At 42.4% G+C, this 16,714-nt stretch overlaps 1 protein-coding gene across 2 annotated transcripts in view; it reads left to right on the top strand.

The window, feature by feature from the left end:
- The window catches only part of luzp1 (leucine zipper protein 1), a 150,108-nt gene extending 136,160 nt beyond the window's left edge, over positions 1-13,948 (top strand). For both annotated transcript variants that reach the window (XM_043717397.2, XM_043717400.2), the window contains exons 3-4: positions 641-862; positions 7,852-13,948. In XM_043717397.2, the coding sequence (XP_043573332.2) occupies positions 641-862; positions 7,852-7,890 (261 nt within the window). In that variant the 3' untranslated portion in view covers positions 7,891-13,948. The remainder of the gene's footprint in view (positions 1-640; positions 863-7,851) is intronic.
- The last annotated feature ends 2,766 nt before the right edge of the window (positions 13,949-16,714 follow it).

The raw sequence follows: 16,714 nt of genomic DNA, 5'->3' as shown, positions 1-16,714 counted from the left end.
GGGCCGGGTGCTGGCAGGTGGGACTAGATTGGGTTGGGATATCTGGTCGGAATGGACAGGTTGGACCAAAGGGTCTGTTTCCATGCTGTACATCTCTATGACTCTGTATTTTCAACAGCTCCATCCCTGCCACTATTTGCAATGACTTGGAGGGGGGTGGTGAAGGGGTATCTTACTGAAAGATGAGGAAGAGAGAAAAGAAACTCTGAAGATGAGGATTAAAATGAAATGCTGGCTGAACCATGTGGGGATGCTAATCCAATACTAAATTGGAAAGGAGATCTGTGCCTGTGCTCTGTACAAGATTCCTTTTACATTCCAGTGTGTGACACATTGACATTTGTTACATTTTCTTATTTTTCTGCTTGTGCATCAGGAGATCAGAATAAGTATTTTAAGTTCACATTTAAATAAGCACTGCTAAATGATTAAAATCAGTTCTCATACAGTCTTCTAACATTCCATATATTTAAAAGGCGAAGATAAAAGGAATGTTTTCAAATGATGTTTGCAATGTATTGCACACCCACCCACCTCCGCCGCCCCCCACTCCTCCCCCCCCCCCCTCCCCACCCCAACCTTTTACTAAAGCTGCGGGTTATGTTCACATGTTTCTTACTAACACCTTCTCTTTGTCCAGGCAGGGCAAGACAGCTCAGACACGCACTCTGCACTCAACTCCAGCCTGCTGTCAAAGCGAAAAGAAATAGCAAAGCAGATCCTGTCAGATATGGCCACAGAGCGAATGCCGAGGAGTGAAACTGTGGACAAGAGGCAATCTGTGAAACTTGAACTGAGGAGGAACCCTGCAGGCAGTCCCACCCATCAGAGTGGTCCCAGGACTGAGGAGAAGACCCCTTTAGTACGTACCCATTGCGAGTGGTGAATTGGTGGGAGGGCTAGAAAGAATTCCACACTCTTATTAGAATTAGAATTAGAATCCCCACAGTGTGAAAACAGGACCTTCGGCCCAACACGTCCACATCTACCCTCCAAACCAGACCCATTCCTCCACTCTATATTTACTCCTGACGAATGCATCTAACCACTCCTAAGGTCTTCAATTTGTATTCAAAATGCAAATACAAAGAAAGCCCTTGAGGCATTGTTACATAAATCATCAGACAGCAAGCATTTTTATCAAGATGCTGTTTCCATTTACAGATCTTCTGTTATTTCTTCATTCCTTCACCCCAATAGGCTTTCTATAATATGCAGTTTATGCTTCTGTTCATTTCTTATATAACAGACAAGGGGAGGTGATGGTCTAGTGGTATTGTTGCTAGATTCAGAAAACACAGGTCACGTGCTGGGGGCCAGTGTTTCCGATGAAGGGCTTTTGCCCGAAATGTCGATTTTCCTGCTCCTTAGATGCTGTCTGAACTTCTGTACTTTTCCAGCACCACTCTAATCCAGGCCAGCGTTTCACTCCTGCCATGGTAAATGGTGGAATTTGAATTCAGTAAATAACTGGGAATTAGGGGTCTCCTGACTGTGGAACATTTGTCAGGGGAAAAAACCCCATCTGGTTCTGGTTCATTTTTACCCTCCTTTTAACATAAGCAATAGCTTTGACCCCGTGTCTGCATGGGTTTCCTCCGGGTGCTCCAGTTTCCTCCCACAGTCCAAAGATGTGCAGGTCAGGTGAATTGGCCATACTAAATTGCCCGTAGTGTTAGGTAAGGGGTAAATGTAGGGGTATGGGTGAGTTGCGCTTCGGCGGGTCGGTGTGGACTTGTTGGGCCGAAGGGCCTGTTTCCACACTGTAAGTAATCTAATCTAATATCCTTCAGGGAAGGAAATCTGCCATCCTTACCTGGTCTGGCCCACGTGTGACTCCAGACTTACAGCAATGTGGTTGGTTCTCACCTGTCATTTGGGCAATTAGGGATGGTCCATAAATGCAGCCTGGCCAGTGACACCCACATCCCGTGAATGAATTTTAAAATGACACAGATACATATGGACTGCTCTGCTGGCTCCCAATTGCTGCTGGGATTTGGGAAAGCTGGGAATTGTGTAAAGGAAAAAGACAGAAATTTGCATTTGTACAGCTACCTGGTGCATCCCAAAGCCCAGTACAAAGGAAGTACTTTTGTTTGCAGATAATCACTGCTTTTATGAAAACGCTGCAGACAAAGCTCCTCCAATCAGAAATAAAATAGCAGAGCCCAATCATTGGTTCTGATATAGCTGGAGGTCCGCAGAATTGTGTAGAATTCCTTTTCTCTTCCTTCTAATCATGCGCTTGAGTGGAGGCAGCAACATGATCAAGGGGTTTGAATGATCTCTGGTAACATTCTTTCAAAACCTCAAATGTCCTGCAGCCTTGAGTTTAAGTTTCAGACTTGTTTAGATTATGTATAATGTCCACAGATTTCCATTTTCTTTGCTTGCTCTCAGGCCGTGTGTTTCGACTTTTCCGGTTGTGAGTTCACTTGCTCTGTTGTTGCTAGGTTGTTAGACATTAGTTGCTGCTAAAGGTATGGCTGGTTTTCTCAGTAGGAGCTGACAATAAAAGGAAGGATAGTATTCCTTAACACCCTCTGGAATCTCCAGGAATTAGATTTGCCTTTTACTGTGACTTAGTTGCAGCTACACTTGGTCTCAGGTTCAAGACCCACTTCAGTTCATGACACAAAATCCAAGGCTAACATTCCAGTGCAGGGTTCTGAGAGATCTCTGCACTGACAGAGCTGCAGTCTTGTGAATGAAGTATAATGACAAGGCCACCTCTGCCTGCTCACGTGGATGTAAAAAAAATCCAGTAGCACTATTTTAAAGAACAGCAAGGGAGTTCTCCCTAGTATCTAACAACCTAGCAACAACAGAGCGAGTGAACTCACAACCGTAAAGCTCCAAACACACGGCCTGAGAGCAAGTAATTAAATTGGAAATCTGTGGGCATTTTAAATAATCTAAACAAGTCTGGAACTTAAACTCAAGGCTGCAGGACATTTGAGGTTTTGAAAGAATGTTACCAGAGATCATTTCAAACCCCTTGATCATGTTGCTGCCTCCACTCCATTAATTTCTGTTTAACCACAGAATACATTACATTGGAATGATTGAAAGGGTTGCCCAGCAGCAGACGTGACTATGTAATATGTTATACCTCTGCATTTAAAGCTGTCAAGATACAGCTTTCTGGGTATAATTGGGCCTGTGCACGCATGCTATGCGTGGAATGTGTGTTATGCAATGTCAAAGGCGGCCTTGCAGACACAAGTGACGTTCAGCTGGCCACATCTGGCTGATGCTTTTCGATTCACTGCCCTCTTTAAGACCGATGCTTTACCAAACTGAGCCTGTTTAAACACGAGGGCCCATTAACCACCCAATTATTTCCTGAATCAACTGGAAAGTTAAACAAAATATAAAAGGAAAAGGAGGCAACCTCTGATTCATCTCCCAGCTTTGTTTTTTAAGATGCATCAGGGATTTTGCAAAGGCTTCCTACTCTGGCTGCTAGGAGAGAGCAAGTCTGAAATAAACTCTCGTTTTTTTTGTCTGTTTGTCTATTTCACCCGGTACTGGAAAGAATAACAACTCTCTTCAAAACTCCATTGAAAGCATTACCCCCCCAGCAGCTGAATGTATTTAACTCTGTGATTGCTGGATCATTATTTACCGGATGGTATTAGGGATGGGAGTAAGAGGGGTTAGCCACAAGCCATAGATTAGTGATTAAATGACTAAACGGGTTCTACAGCAGAGTGTCTTAAGGTTTGTCCTACTGTGACCACATGTTGAGGTTTGAAAATTGTCCAAAGCCCCCACCCAAGTAAGAATTGTTGGGGGTGGGGGAGACTCATGTCACTGGGGGTCTCTCAGTTCACAGGTTTCACAGTCAGTAGGAGCTTCATGGTAGCTCTACTTGGATTTCTGATCCCCACTTTGGGAAGCTGTTTGCTGTCGTATGTTTCGAATGGACAGAAGGATCATATCTACAGAGAGGGGGAAACTGATGGGATTGCTGGTGATCTAGTCAGGTGTGTGTGCAGGATGCTGGTAGGGGAGGAATGGTATTTCCAAATCATCTGGCAAAGTAGGTTTCTTTCTGCTTGTCCTCTGGACCATCTGGGAGTTCCTTCTTTAGTAATGCCTTTGGTGGCATAAGTACAAAGCCCAGTTCAATCCAGTTCCTTATTCCTAGGAAACACACTTGTTTTCAGTTCATTTGCTACAGTACAACAACCAATGGACTAAATGCTTTTCATAGGAGGAACAGCAAATGCACTAACCGGTGGGTGTCAGGGTAGTTTCACTTCCTTTGGCTAGTGAAACGAGTTGGTGGTCGAGTTTAAGTGTTGGGTGGAGGGGGCTCCTGCCCAGTCCTACACTAAATCCATCTCCATACCCCATTCCCACTCCGTACTGGGATGCCAGGAACACCTGTCAGAATCACATTCCCCAAACGGAGCCTGCTGTCGTCTTCCTGCCCGGAGAGTCAGTCTGGCAGAAGAGCAGAGACCAAAATCGCAAAAGTAGTTTGTTGCCAGCACAGCAGGAATTCTGCCAAACCCCCTGCGGAATACTATCGGCTGCTGTCAGCTGGGCTCTACCTGAGGCATTCTCCCACCCTCACCCCAGCTCACCAGGTAAGACTCCCCCCCCCCCCCCCCCCCCTCCACACCAGCTTTCCTGCAGCTGGAGCGAGGATCCGGGGTGCCCTATATTGCACCAAATCACAGCTGGAGGTTGCATTGTATTGACATTATAGTGCTCTCGAGGTCAGGCATATCATTGCTGAGGCTAACAGCTCCTCAAGGTACGTACGGTCGGAGAAAGACTTTACTGTGTGTTCAATGTCATGTTTCTGGAATACGAATCCTACTGATATGACAACTTCCACATCAGAGAAAACAGGACTGTTTTCTTTTCTTTATTCTTGCATGTGATGTAAGCAAGGACAGCATTTGCTACCCATCCATAATTGCCTTCAAACTGAGCAGCTTACCAGAACCATTTCTGAGGCCAGTTAAAGTCTGGAGGCAGATGTAGGCCAGACTATGTAAGGATGACAGATTTCCGTCTAAATTATTAACCCACAGCTCCACAATTCAGGGTTGTAAAATGTCTGTGAACCAAACAGATATCCAGACCCCTTGAAGAAGGGTTATGCCTGAAACGTTGACTTCTCCACCTCTTGATGCTGCCTGGCTTGTTGTGTTCTTCCAGCCTCCTGCCTGTCTAGTCCAGACACTTGGGCACCAGAGTCGCAAACTCACAAATTCTAAACCGACTAACCTTTCTTAACAAAATATAATTTCAACTTAAAGTCATACATTGTTCTTAACGCTGGCCCTTTTTGAAGTGTGGTAGTCTTCTGTCGAACCCCATAGTTGCAGGATTAAAACTTCAGCTGTGTGCCTGTCCCTTTCCTCCACAGTATCCAAAAACAGATGTCTTTGATTTTCAACTTTGTCGCATTTTAACTATAAAACATCATTGCGTTCAATTATATTTTGGCAGACTAGACTTCAGCACCCTATTCAGTTTGATATAGATTTCAATATCTGGATTTGAGAGAGTCAAAGAGATGTACAACACAGAAACAGACCCTTTGGTCCAACTCATTCATGCTGACCAGATATCCTAACTTAATCTAGTCCCATTTGCCAGTACTTGGTTCATATCCCCCTAAATCCTTCCTATTCATATACCATCCAGATGCCTTTTAAATGTTGTAATTAGCCCAGCCTCCACCACTTCCTCAGGCAGCTCATTCCATACATGCAACATCCTCTGTGTGAAAAAGTTGCCCCTTAGGTGCTTTTTAAATCTTTCCCCTATCATCTTAAACCTATGCCCTCTAGTTCTGGACTCCCCCACCCCAGGGGAAAAAACCTTATGTATTTCCCTCACGATTTTATAAATCTCTATAAGGTCACCCCTCAGCCTCTGACACTCCAGGGAAAACTGCCCCAGCTTATTAAGCCTCTCCCTACAGCTCAAACTCTCCAACCCTGACAACATCCTTGTAAATCTTTTCTGAACTCTTTCAAGTTTCACAACATTGTTCCTACAGGAGGGAGACCAGAATTGCGCGCAATATTCCAAAAGTAGCCTAACCAATGTCCTGTACAGCCTCAACATGACCTCCCAATTCCTGTTCTCAATGCTCTGACCAATAAAGGAAAGCATACTAAATACCTTGTTCACTATTCTATCTATGGAACAGGAGAATCGACGTTTCGGGCATTAGCCCTTCCTGAAACGTCGATTCTCCTGTTCCCTAGATGCTGCCTGACCTGCTGCGCTTTTCCAGCAACACATTTCCATCTCTGATCTCCAGCATCTGCAGACCTCACTTTCTCCACTTTTCTATCTACCTAAGACTACACTTTAAAGGAACTATGAACCTGCACTCCAAGGTCTCTTTGTTCAGCAACACTCCCCAGGATCTTACCATTAAGTGTATAAGTCCTGCCCTGATTTGCTTTCCCAAAATGCAGCACCTCGCATTTATCTAAATTAAACTCCATCTGCCACTCTCCAGCCCATTGGCCCATCTGGTCAAGATCCCATCGTACTCTGAGGTAACCTTCTTCGCTGTCCACTACACCTCCAATTCTGGTGTCACCTACAAACCTACTAATTATACCTCCTATGTTCATATTCAAATCATTTATATAAACTTAGTCCTGTTATCAGCAGACAAAATCAGCTGGTGTCTCAGCATGTGCCAGTGATTTCAGTATTCAAAGAGTTGCCATTTACCAAATAGCTTTAAACTACAACAAAAGCAAAAAACTGGTGCTAGAAATCTGAAATAAAAATAGAAATTGATGGAGAAACTCCCAGCATCTGTGGAGAGAAACACAGAGTTCATGTTTCTAATGTCTGATATGACTTTTCTACAGAACTTCTATATAAGGCTGAGATGGATACATTTTTGATTTGTGGGGAATCAAGGATTTGGAGGAAAGGACAAGAAAGTGGGTGTGAGGAAGGTCGGATCAGCCATGATCCTGTTGAATGGTGGGGCAGACTTGAGGGCATGATCGGCCTCCTCCTGTTTCTATTCCTTATGTGGTTTTATGGTCTTAAAACTTCAACTTCCAGTACTTTCTGTAAATCAGGGTGACACAAGGCAGGAATCAAAATGGGGTCATGAGCAGAGATGTTGATATTGTGAGCTCCAACATAGCAATGGACAACCCCAGCACCCCAGCACCCCCTTCTCCAATAATTCCTCTGCTACACACACACACACACACACACGTGCACGCACGCACAGACACAGACACACACACACACACAGACACCAAGAGGTAGTGATAGTTTTGAAGCCTTCAAATGGGGTCACAGTGGGCAAAAGGTTGGGAAGTAGTTGTGAATGGTTTAGGTCTCCATTCTGTACATAATCCAGTCACCATTTTAATCCATTTATGCTCATTTTGTTTATAAATGAAGAGTTTATTAATTAAATGAGAGAAGCCCTGCTGTGTAAGATATACATTATATATCAGATACTTACACTGAAGGAACTATTGAAATATTTTCAATTCTAATTCCATCTGCCTCCGATGGTGGGTCAAATAATGTATGAGCATATGTACACATATGCATTTTTCCAGAATATGGGACAAAATTAAAACTGCAACAGGTATAAGAAGGCAAAGACATTGTGAAAAGGTGACAGTGAGCTTGGGTTTTCAAAAGAATGTCCATTGAAAGAGCCAGAGACTCTTAATAGTTGCCTTCTCGCAAGGCTGTAAAACCAAATGCTTAACCCTCAAAGACTAGAACCAGTTAACCACAGAGAGAATATTTGAAAATGCAACACTAAACAACATCTTACACCTTGCAAACAAAGGACTAACATTGTCTTCCTTTGATTTCTAGGGCATTCTCTCACAAATAAGGATGACGTCCCGACGGTGAAGCCTCTGGTATTGACCTTAGCGGTCACACTACAGTTTTTAGTGTTAATTAAAGCACTGTATAAGCTTCTGCAATATAGGGATCATTTTCATCCTGTACACTCTCTGAACTAAAGCAATCATATTACACCTATATTTTTCTAGAAATGATTACATTTGGAAGTAGTTCTACTGGCTGTTTGCAATAGAGAATGGTGGGGAAAAGGCAACAGTTAACAATCTCTCTCGGGGGAAGGAGAGATTGGTTATTCCTCTGTCACGGTGTGGACTGAACTGAAGATAGAGCCTGTGAGAAATTCGCTGAGCCTGGCTGGAGTCACATGCCCTTGGAGTTACTTTCGGCGGGAAGTAAAACGCTCAGGAAATCCAGATTAATGCAGTAGAATCCAAAGTTCTAAGGTCAATTCAGTCATCCAGTAATGGATGGCCTGAAGTGAAAGTTGTACAATTATGCATATCTGATTTGAAAAAAAAAGAATCGATAAGGCCTCTGAGTGTTAATAGCCCCCACCAGTGTAGCAGTATCATTCGGTGCTGAACAAGCAACCAGTATGTATATAACTGTTCTTTGTACTTAAGTGAAAGTTTAGACAAATGCTTTTGAAAATATTTTTTATTTAAAAAAAAGCAGCAGGGGAGACAAGGTAAACCAAAATATGCCTAAGTACCACAATCACTAGTTTGCTGTGTACAAATTGAAGGAAGTTAGAATGGCCTCTAAAGGTTAAAGGTCAAAGGAATCTTAAGGGGATCAGAATGCTCAATCTACTATTTATCAAATCCTTAACATTTATGGCTACTAGTGTATCAAAGGCCATTCTAACTTCTATTTTTTTATGTTGTATATGCAGTGAGCAGGAAGAAGCAGCAAAGTGCTAATTGCGATTAAGAGTTTCGTCTTCCTTGTCTTTGAGGTAATTCGAAATGATTAACCATTGACATCCTCCCTTCAGCCATTCCATAGTGACACCAGCTAGATGAATTACACTGGTCTTTTCCAGGTTTTTACATTCTTGTACTCCTCTATCAAAATGCTTCCAACATTCCCCTCACTCTCCTTCCCCTGGAGAAGGGTACAGGGGGAGCACATCATGGCCCTTAGCCACAGTCAACCACAAATGCTAAAGAGCATTTCATGAGAGCACAACTCCCTGACATTGAGGAAGCAGTTATTATCAACAGGAGCCACACTGCACAGAAAACCCATCCCCTTTAGCGCTTTACACCCTGAGAGTTAAAACCCCTCACGGCTCTGATAAACCCTTTGTAGAATTTGAATCTCTTCTTTCCCTCCTCCTATAATTGACCTAATTCCCAGCCCCAAACTGAAACAGCCATTCTTACATCCTCTACCAACATTCTCTTCTCCTCCGAGAAGAGTCAGCTTCTAGACTTTCAAAATCGCCACATTGCTCACCTGTGCCACCTCAGTCTGAAATCAGTTGGTCATGTTTGTGAGCCAGAATGATATCACTAGCCGCCTACCCCCTCCCCAGTGATGAATTTGAAAGTGTTGGAGATTCTGCAGCTTCACAAGAAACGCTCCCACCTTATCTCTGCAGTGTTGGCTGCATTCATCAATAGATAGTCAGCCTTCAGTGATCATTGAGGATGCTGGTCCTGCATGTACCTGATGCACCTTACAACGTGCATCTTCCTAATCCCACTCTTTCTTAAGGACAAGGTAGCTCTGCTGCAAATGCCCAGGGAAACCACACTCTTTCAATTTGCCAATGCATATTTGAAGGATTTGTTATCCATCTTTAGCAAAATTAATATTACGTTTTGGTTCGGGTCAAATTATTGTTGGAAGCAGAAGACACATCATAACGACATAATAGTAGATTCTTCATAGTCAGAACTGCCTCAGGAATAGCCAATATACCTGAACATAATCTCCCCACATCATCCACCAACAGGAAACTGAAGGCAACTTTGTGATTTATGTGAAGTTCACGATCAAGGTAACAAGCAGTATATATCCCAGTCAATTACTTTAACAATTGGTGGAACACAATCATATCTGCCCAGAAAAATTTGATATTAAATAGTTTTATTTTTTATTAAATCTCCCAGTGTAACCTCAGCTCAGGTTGTAAACCTGTGAAAGTTTATATGTCCAGTCAGCTATTTGGCCCTCCAACCATAATAAATGATTCCCAAAACGATATTTGATACATCATCAATTAAACAATTAATCCATTCATTCAGGTCAAAGTCTGAGAAACTTGGTGGAACTGTCACAATTTTAACAAAGAATGGGCAATATTTGGTTTACAAAGTGCACCTCAATATTGGTGCAGTCATGAGTCTGACCTTTACAAAGGTGTTCACTGGAATATTAGCATGTTTTAGCAGAGACAGCAATTGGAACTTTCACCATGGGTCTGTGTGAGTGACTGAGGAAGTTAGATAGTAAAGAAATGGAATAAAGTAAAATCAACTAGGTCTTCACTGCTACATAGTGGCTCCCGAATGCATGGCCATTCCCTGTGAAGACAGCATCAGATACAATGTTCTCTGAGTGAATAGACAAATAGATGATTGGGGAGGTCAGAGGGCTTTTCAACAGTGTCTGCAGAGCTATGCCACTCCATAGAATCAACAAGGACTGGATGGACTGAATGGCCTCCTTTTGTGCCATAATGAAAAAATAAAAATCGTTAAGAGAATTCAAAAAGCTTTCTGAGCGTCCCAAGCTTTTTCCTCTTTGACAATTGATAACTAAGATTTGATTTTGCGGCTGCCTCTGAACATTCTATGGACAAGAACCATCCTTACTCTTCAAATGAATTCTCACTAATAGATCAGAAAATCTAGAAGAGTCACAGTCCCATTTTGAATTGAGTATCTTCTAAATAGTGTGCAGTAATAGTTCCGAACTTATCACCTCAGTGAGGAGATTCTTGGATGGTTTCAGCTTCTGGAGCAGTTTACCCTCTGTTTGCCATCTAGTGACCACTGCAGTCACCTAAGGCCTTTTCCCAAGGATAGGATCGAGCTGGACTGCGGTGTATTGCTCAGTCAAATAACCAATAGAGGCTCAAGTGAGACCTGACGATTGGGTGAGCTCATGAATGATGACAGTCAACATTAAGCACAAATCTCAGCCTGACTTAGCAGCTTTGGGATAAGGGGGTTAGTGGTGGGGCACAATAAACAGTTTAAAAAACAAACAAATTTTATGTTTTAATAATGATTACAATTTGGCATCTATACAACAAAGCTTGTAATTGTATTTCATTATCCCTATGCCCATAGCATGATCTACAGTAAGCGTAGGGTTACTGTGGGCCTCTTATGATCAAATTTCTCTTTTATTCAGTCATCGGACATGAGCATTGCAGGCTGGGCCAGCATTTATTGCCCGTCCCTAGTTGCCCTTGAGAAGATGGTTTGCTACCACCTTGAAACTCTTGACACTCACCACCTTGACTTGTGCATGATCCAAGAATAGCTTAGTCCCTGGGTAACAGTTGCAGATGAACCCTGGTTCAATTAGCATTTACCGTTAAATGGCAGCTTCTGGATGGCAGCTATTTCTAAGCAGATGATGCCAGGTCCAATTGTGATAAAATCTTACAGCACAGGAGGAGGCCACACATCTGTCACACTTGTGCTGGCTCAATTGGAAGAGCTATCGCATTTTCTCGCATCCCTCATTCTCTTCCTCATTCTTGCTACTTAGGTGACCTCAATAATGAGGACTTGTCACAGGTTTAATATTGATGAATAAAGAAAGAAAAATAAATCTAGAAATTCTCCCTAGCAAAACAAAGGTGAGATAATAGCTCCCAGTATACCACGTCCAGGTTATGTCTCCAAGCCATTTCTTGTTTTTCAATTGGCAGAGCCCACAATGTGGGTCCACCCAAAACAGAAATAGAGAGAAATTTATCCAATTAAAATGTACATCTACATTGTATCATTATAGAACTTCTCTGGACAACATGAACTGCCTCAATTTTCTTTCCCATTGAAAAAACCATGTTTTTAAACAAAAACCATGTCATACATCAACTGAGGTACTCTGCATAACCAAACTCACTTAGAAAATTTCACACTTTTAATTTGAAGGAAAGAAAGTGTAGTACCAAAAACCAGAAGAATTACATAGGCACCCTCTTCATTTGTCTAACAGCTCTAGGTTGAGAGCTGAGGTATTTGTGAATGTCCACCCACCAATGAACAGGAAATTGTGTCCAGTCACGGAAAGGGGAAGGAAATGCAGGCTGAACTGCCAAAATAAAATCTTACTCTTCATTGTGTTTAGTTTCTTAACAGTAGAGTAATATTCACAGTATTTGCATCAACCCAAAAGACAAAATCAACAGAATAGCAATGGCTATCTTGCTTGAATGCTTTGTCAAACTCACTCTGTGCCATACAAAATCTAGCTACTCCTTATTTAATAAAAAAAAGATGACATCAGAAGCAGGCCTTGTTTTAAAGGATACAACTATAGATTTTGTCTTGGATACTACTAAATAAAACTTTCACATTTGTATTGGACATGCTCAAAAAAAAACTCAATGCATCATGAACATTATCCTTAGAGACTGTCCCTTTGCTACAACGTAATTGTGGAGTATCGCATATTTGTGTTTATACAAAAAGCTACACTTGAAGTTAAGCCACACTTTGAAGAGGTCTTGGCATGTGTCAGGAGTGCGAAGTGAAAGTGGATGACAGTCAAATAGAAAGTGGAAAGTAATGACACGACTCTAACATGAGATGGTTTCCTTTTCACCAAACTCAGGTAATCTCTCCAATTCAGTCCACATTTTTGAAATCCAATTCCCCCATTCTGGACACTTGCCCTCAGCACCTTCACCATGTTGATGTCAAGCAGAATGTAACACAGTGGTTTCTGTTGTCAGCTCTGTTCCTATTCCTGACTTCAGGTGTGTGAGTCATCACACTCTCCCCTCAGTCTTCCCTACAACTATTACGCTTTGGAAACCAAAGCTTGGTGCCATTTTATGCCTGCTACCTGGTTTGGCCTACTTTGACTGTCCTGTACTTTTCCACCTCGTTGGTGTCCTGAATTTTGTCCAGCCTTCTCAAATAAGACAACAGAAGCTGGATTTAACACTCCTGTGGGTAGTTCAGCTCAAAAGGGTGCCCCTAGTGGAAGATCTTGGAGTTTCAGCCTCTTCTAATGTGGCTCCTCCACCATGGACCAGATTTACCCAATAGTGATGCTGCGTTGGTGTAATATTTCACTGGAATGAATCTCTGGAGCTGGGAATAAGGATGTTTGGGAACGTGGCGCATGGCTTAGCCATAATGTGTTCAAATGTACTATTCACTCTGCACGCATCCCAGTGATTAGCCAAGCCATGAAATGCAGAACACGCTCACTTCCGTAGAACAAAACTTGCACAATTGTACTTTCCTACGAACCGCGTCTAAAAATGTCATATAAAATGTATCATGATATATTGAAAAGATATTTTAAAATAAGATAATGATAATGTTGAATAGCATTACAGCCTTAATTCACACTGGCCTTGAAATTATATCAATGTGTTGCTCTGACATTTCTCTTTCTCCTGTTTTAGGTAGGGCAATATTCCACTCACTTTAAGGAGATTAACCCCTCCACTATAATGATTGAAAGGGAAATGTCAGTCAGTGTAATTTCAGAGCCATTATAGACTGGTACAGCAGTGACATTCAGATTAAGCAGCGCTGGTGCCTGTTAACTGCGTAGATGCACATAGTCAGGGACTGGCTTTATGTAAAAGATTTTCTTTCGAAGCAGCAATTTTAATAGTTTAAAACAAAAGACCATAAATGTCATAATATGATGTGTGACAAAGTAGTTACAGTAACATTATTTATTTGGAAAAATGCATTCTATGTATTTTAAATGGCTTGCGATACCATACTGTACTGGTCTATTCCTCATGCATCTGCAAGAACTTCAGGGCAAGCAGCTTACACTTAGTGTCCAGTGCATGTTTACCATGTTGCTCTTCCTATGGAGCCTCTGCATGTTTTCCTCCTGACTGTAAACTGTCCACTGCACAATTAAAAAAAATATAACCATAAAATATTTGGTAATAATATGTTTGTCTTTTTAGAATGCGAATCAAAGTAATACAATCGGTACCTTATTTAACAAACAGTACCATTTCATTGGAGGCAGTTCAGAGAAGGTTCACTCAGATGGTCCCTGATATGGAGGGAGTGTCTTATAAGCAAAGGTCAAACGGGTTGGGACTCTACTCACTGGAGTCTAGAAGACTGAGAGGTGAACTGGATGAAATATTTTGGGGCTTGACAGGGCCAATGCTGAGAGGATAGTTCCCCTCATGGGAGAATCTACAACCAGGCAGTATAAGCATTCAGGGGTACCAAATTCAAGCTGAGAGAGGGAGGAACTTCTTCTCTCAGAGGATTGTGAGTGTTCAGAACTCCTTGCCACAGAGAGCTGTGGGGAAGAGTTCCTGTATATGTTTAAGGCTGAGAAAGACAGGGTCATGATCAGTCAGGGAATCAAGGGTTATGGGGAATGGGCAGGAAAGTGAACATGAGGAAGGTAGGATTAGCCATGATCTTATTGAATAGCAGCAGAGGCTGGAGGGGCAGAAAGGCCTACTCCTGTTCCTATTTCTTCTGGTATAACAGGAGTTCCAAAGTGTACCATGCCACAGGGTGACAGGAAACAAATCAAGTCCATAATTCTCCACAGAACTGTTCAGGATCCTGTTTGTTTGGGCAAGGTCAGAAGTCTCATGACACCAGATTATAGTCCAACAGGTTTATTTGGAAGACTTTACCTGCTAAAGGAGCAGCGCTCAAAAGCTAGTGATTTCAAATAAACCTGTTGGAATCTAGGTGAAAGAGAGGATTGCGGATGCTGGAGATCAGAGTCAAGATTAGTGTGGTGCTGGAAAAGCACAGCAAGTCAGGCAGCATCCGAGGAGCAGAGAAATCGACGTTTCGGGCAAAAGCCCTTCATCAGAAAATTATGGACTTGATTTGTTTCCTGTCGTGCTGTGGCACGGTACACTTTGGAACTCCCATAATACCACAAGAAATAGGAATAGTCCTTCATTGGAATATAACCTGGTGTTGTGTGATTTCTGACCTTGTCCACCCCAATCCAACACAAGTACCTCCACATCCAGACTGGGTGAAGACAGCAGATTTCCGTCTCTGAACCAGTTGGGTTTTTATACCATCTGTTAGTTTCCTTACCAAAATAGAAGGTTTGAATTTGAGGGAGAGGCTGGATAGGCTGGAACATTTATCACTGCAGCATGGGAGGCTGAGGGGTAACCTTATAGAGGCTTATAAAATCATGAGGGGTGGAGATAAGGTGAATGGCAGGTGTCTTCCCTAGGGTGGGGGGATTTCAAGTCTAGGGTCATATCTTTAAGATGAGAGGAGAAAGATTTTAAAAAGACATGAGAGGCAACTATTTTACACAGAGAGTGGTTTGTGTGTGGAAGTGGTGGATGTGGATACAATTACAATGTTTAAAAGACATTTTGATAAGTACATGAATAAGAAATGTTTAGGGCGGATATGGGCCCGAGCTCAGGCAGATGGGACTAGTTTAGTTTGGGGATTATGTTTGGCATGAACTGCTTGGACCGAGGGTCTGTTTCTATGCTGTATGACTATAAAATGATGAGGCTAGCAACCTTCTCTGTGATTTATTAAGTAAGTGAATTGGAATGCCCCCAGTTACCATTGTGAGATTTGAACCCACATCTGGGTTGTTGTCTAGACTGTAAAGCCACTATGCCACAATCCCCCCGTGACTTGGTGCACTTGGAGCTAAGTACTTCTGCCAGTTTTCTTTTGCAGTCTAGGAAAGAACAGTACATGGGTGAGGGATTTAAATGTTGGGAAAAGGGGGAGAGCGTTAGAAATGAAGAGACAAAAGTAGAAGAAATTCAGACAAAAATAAGAGCGTTCCAGACAGCATGAGTCTGCTAATCCCAGTTCAAGGAGACCTCCTAGAGAAGAGTGATGTATTCAGTAAGAGGCTGCAGCCAATCAGCATCTTGTGAATTAAATCTGAGATGATTTGTCATTCCTTCCAAGAACAAGACAGTGTGACAATTTTGCAGCAAGAACTGTTTGTGTTTAAAAGCTTCCAGATTTATCGAGTGACTCTGTCTCGAGCACTGAGGAGAAAGGAGGGAGTGAAGGATGGTGGGGAAATTTGGATGGACTGCACAGGAAATGTGCTGGGTCAACTCCTTGAATTTAAGCAACCAAGTTTCCTCCAGGCCTTAATATAGCTAATCTAATCAATGCTTCATCAATGATCTTCCCTCCATCAAAACGTCAGAAGGCCAAATGATCTTGTTGATGTGACCAGTGGTGTGCCACAAGGATCGGTGCTGGGTCTACTACTTTTTGTCATTTATATAATTGGTTTGGATTTAATAAAGGAGTTGTAGTTAGTAAGTTCACAGATGATACCAAAATTGGAGGTGTAGTGGAGAGTGAAGAAGGTTACCTCAGAGTACAACAGGATCTTGATCAGATGGACCAATGGATGAGGACTGGAAGATGGAGCTTAATTTAGATAAATGTGAGGTGCTGGATTTTGGGGAGGCAAATCAGGGCAGGACTTATACACTTAATGGTAAGGTCCTAGGGAGTGTTGCTGAACAAAGAGACCTTGGAATGGGGATTCATAGCTCCTTGAAAGTGGAGAAGCAGGTAGATAGGATAGTGAAGAAGGCTTTGGTATGCTTTCCATTATTGGCCAAAAAATTGAGTACAGGAGTTGGGAGGTCATGTTGCGGTTGTACAGGACATTGGTTAGGCCACTTTTGGAATATTGTGTGGAATTC

This window comes from Chiloscyllium plagiosum, unplaced genomic scaffold, assembly GCF_037043375.1.
Source record: "Chiloscyllium plagiosum isolate Xiang-an unplaced genomic scaffold, Cpla_swu_hap1 HiC_scaffold_30, whole genome shotgun sequence".
In the NCBI taxonomy this organism is placed as follows: Eukaryota; Metazoa; Chordata; class Chondrichthyes; order Orectolobiformes; family Hemiscylliidae; genus Chiloscyllium; species Chiloscyllium plagiosum.
Note: the sequence above shows the minus strand (reverse complement) of the source record. Positions and strands in the feature narration are given on the sequence as shown.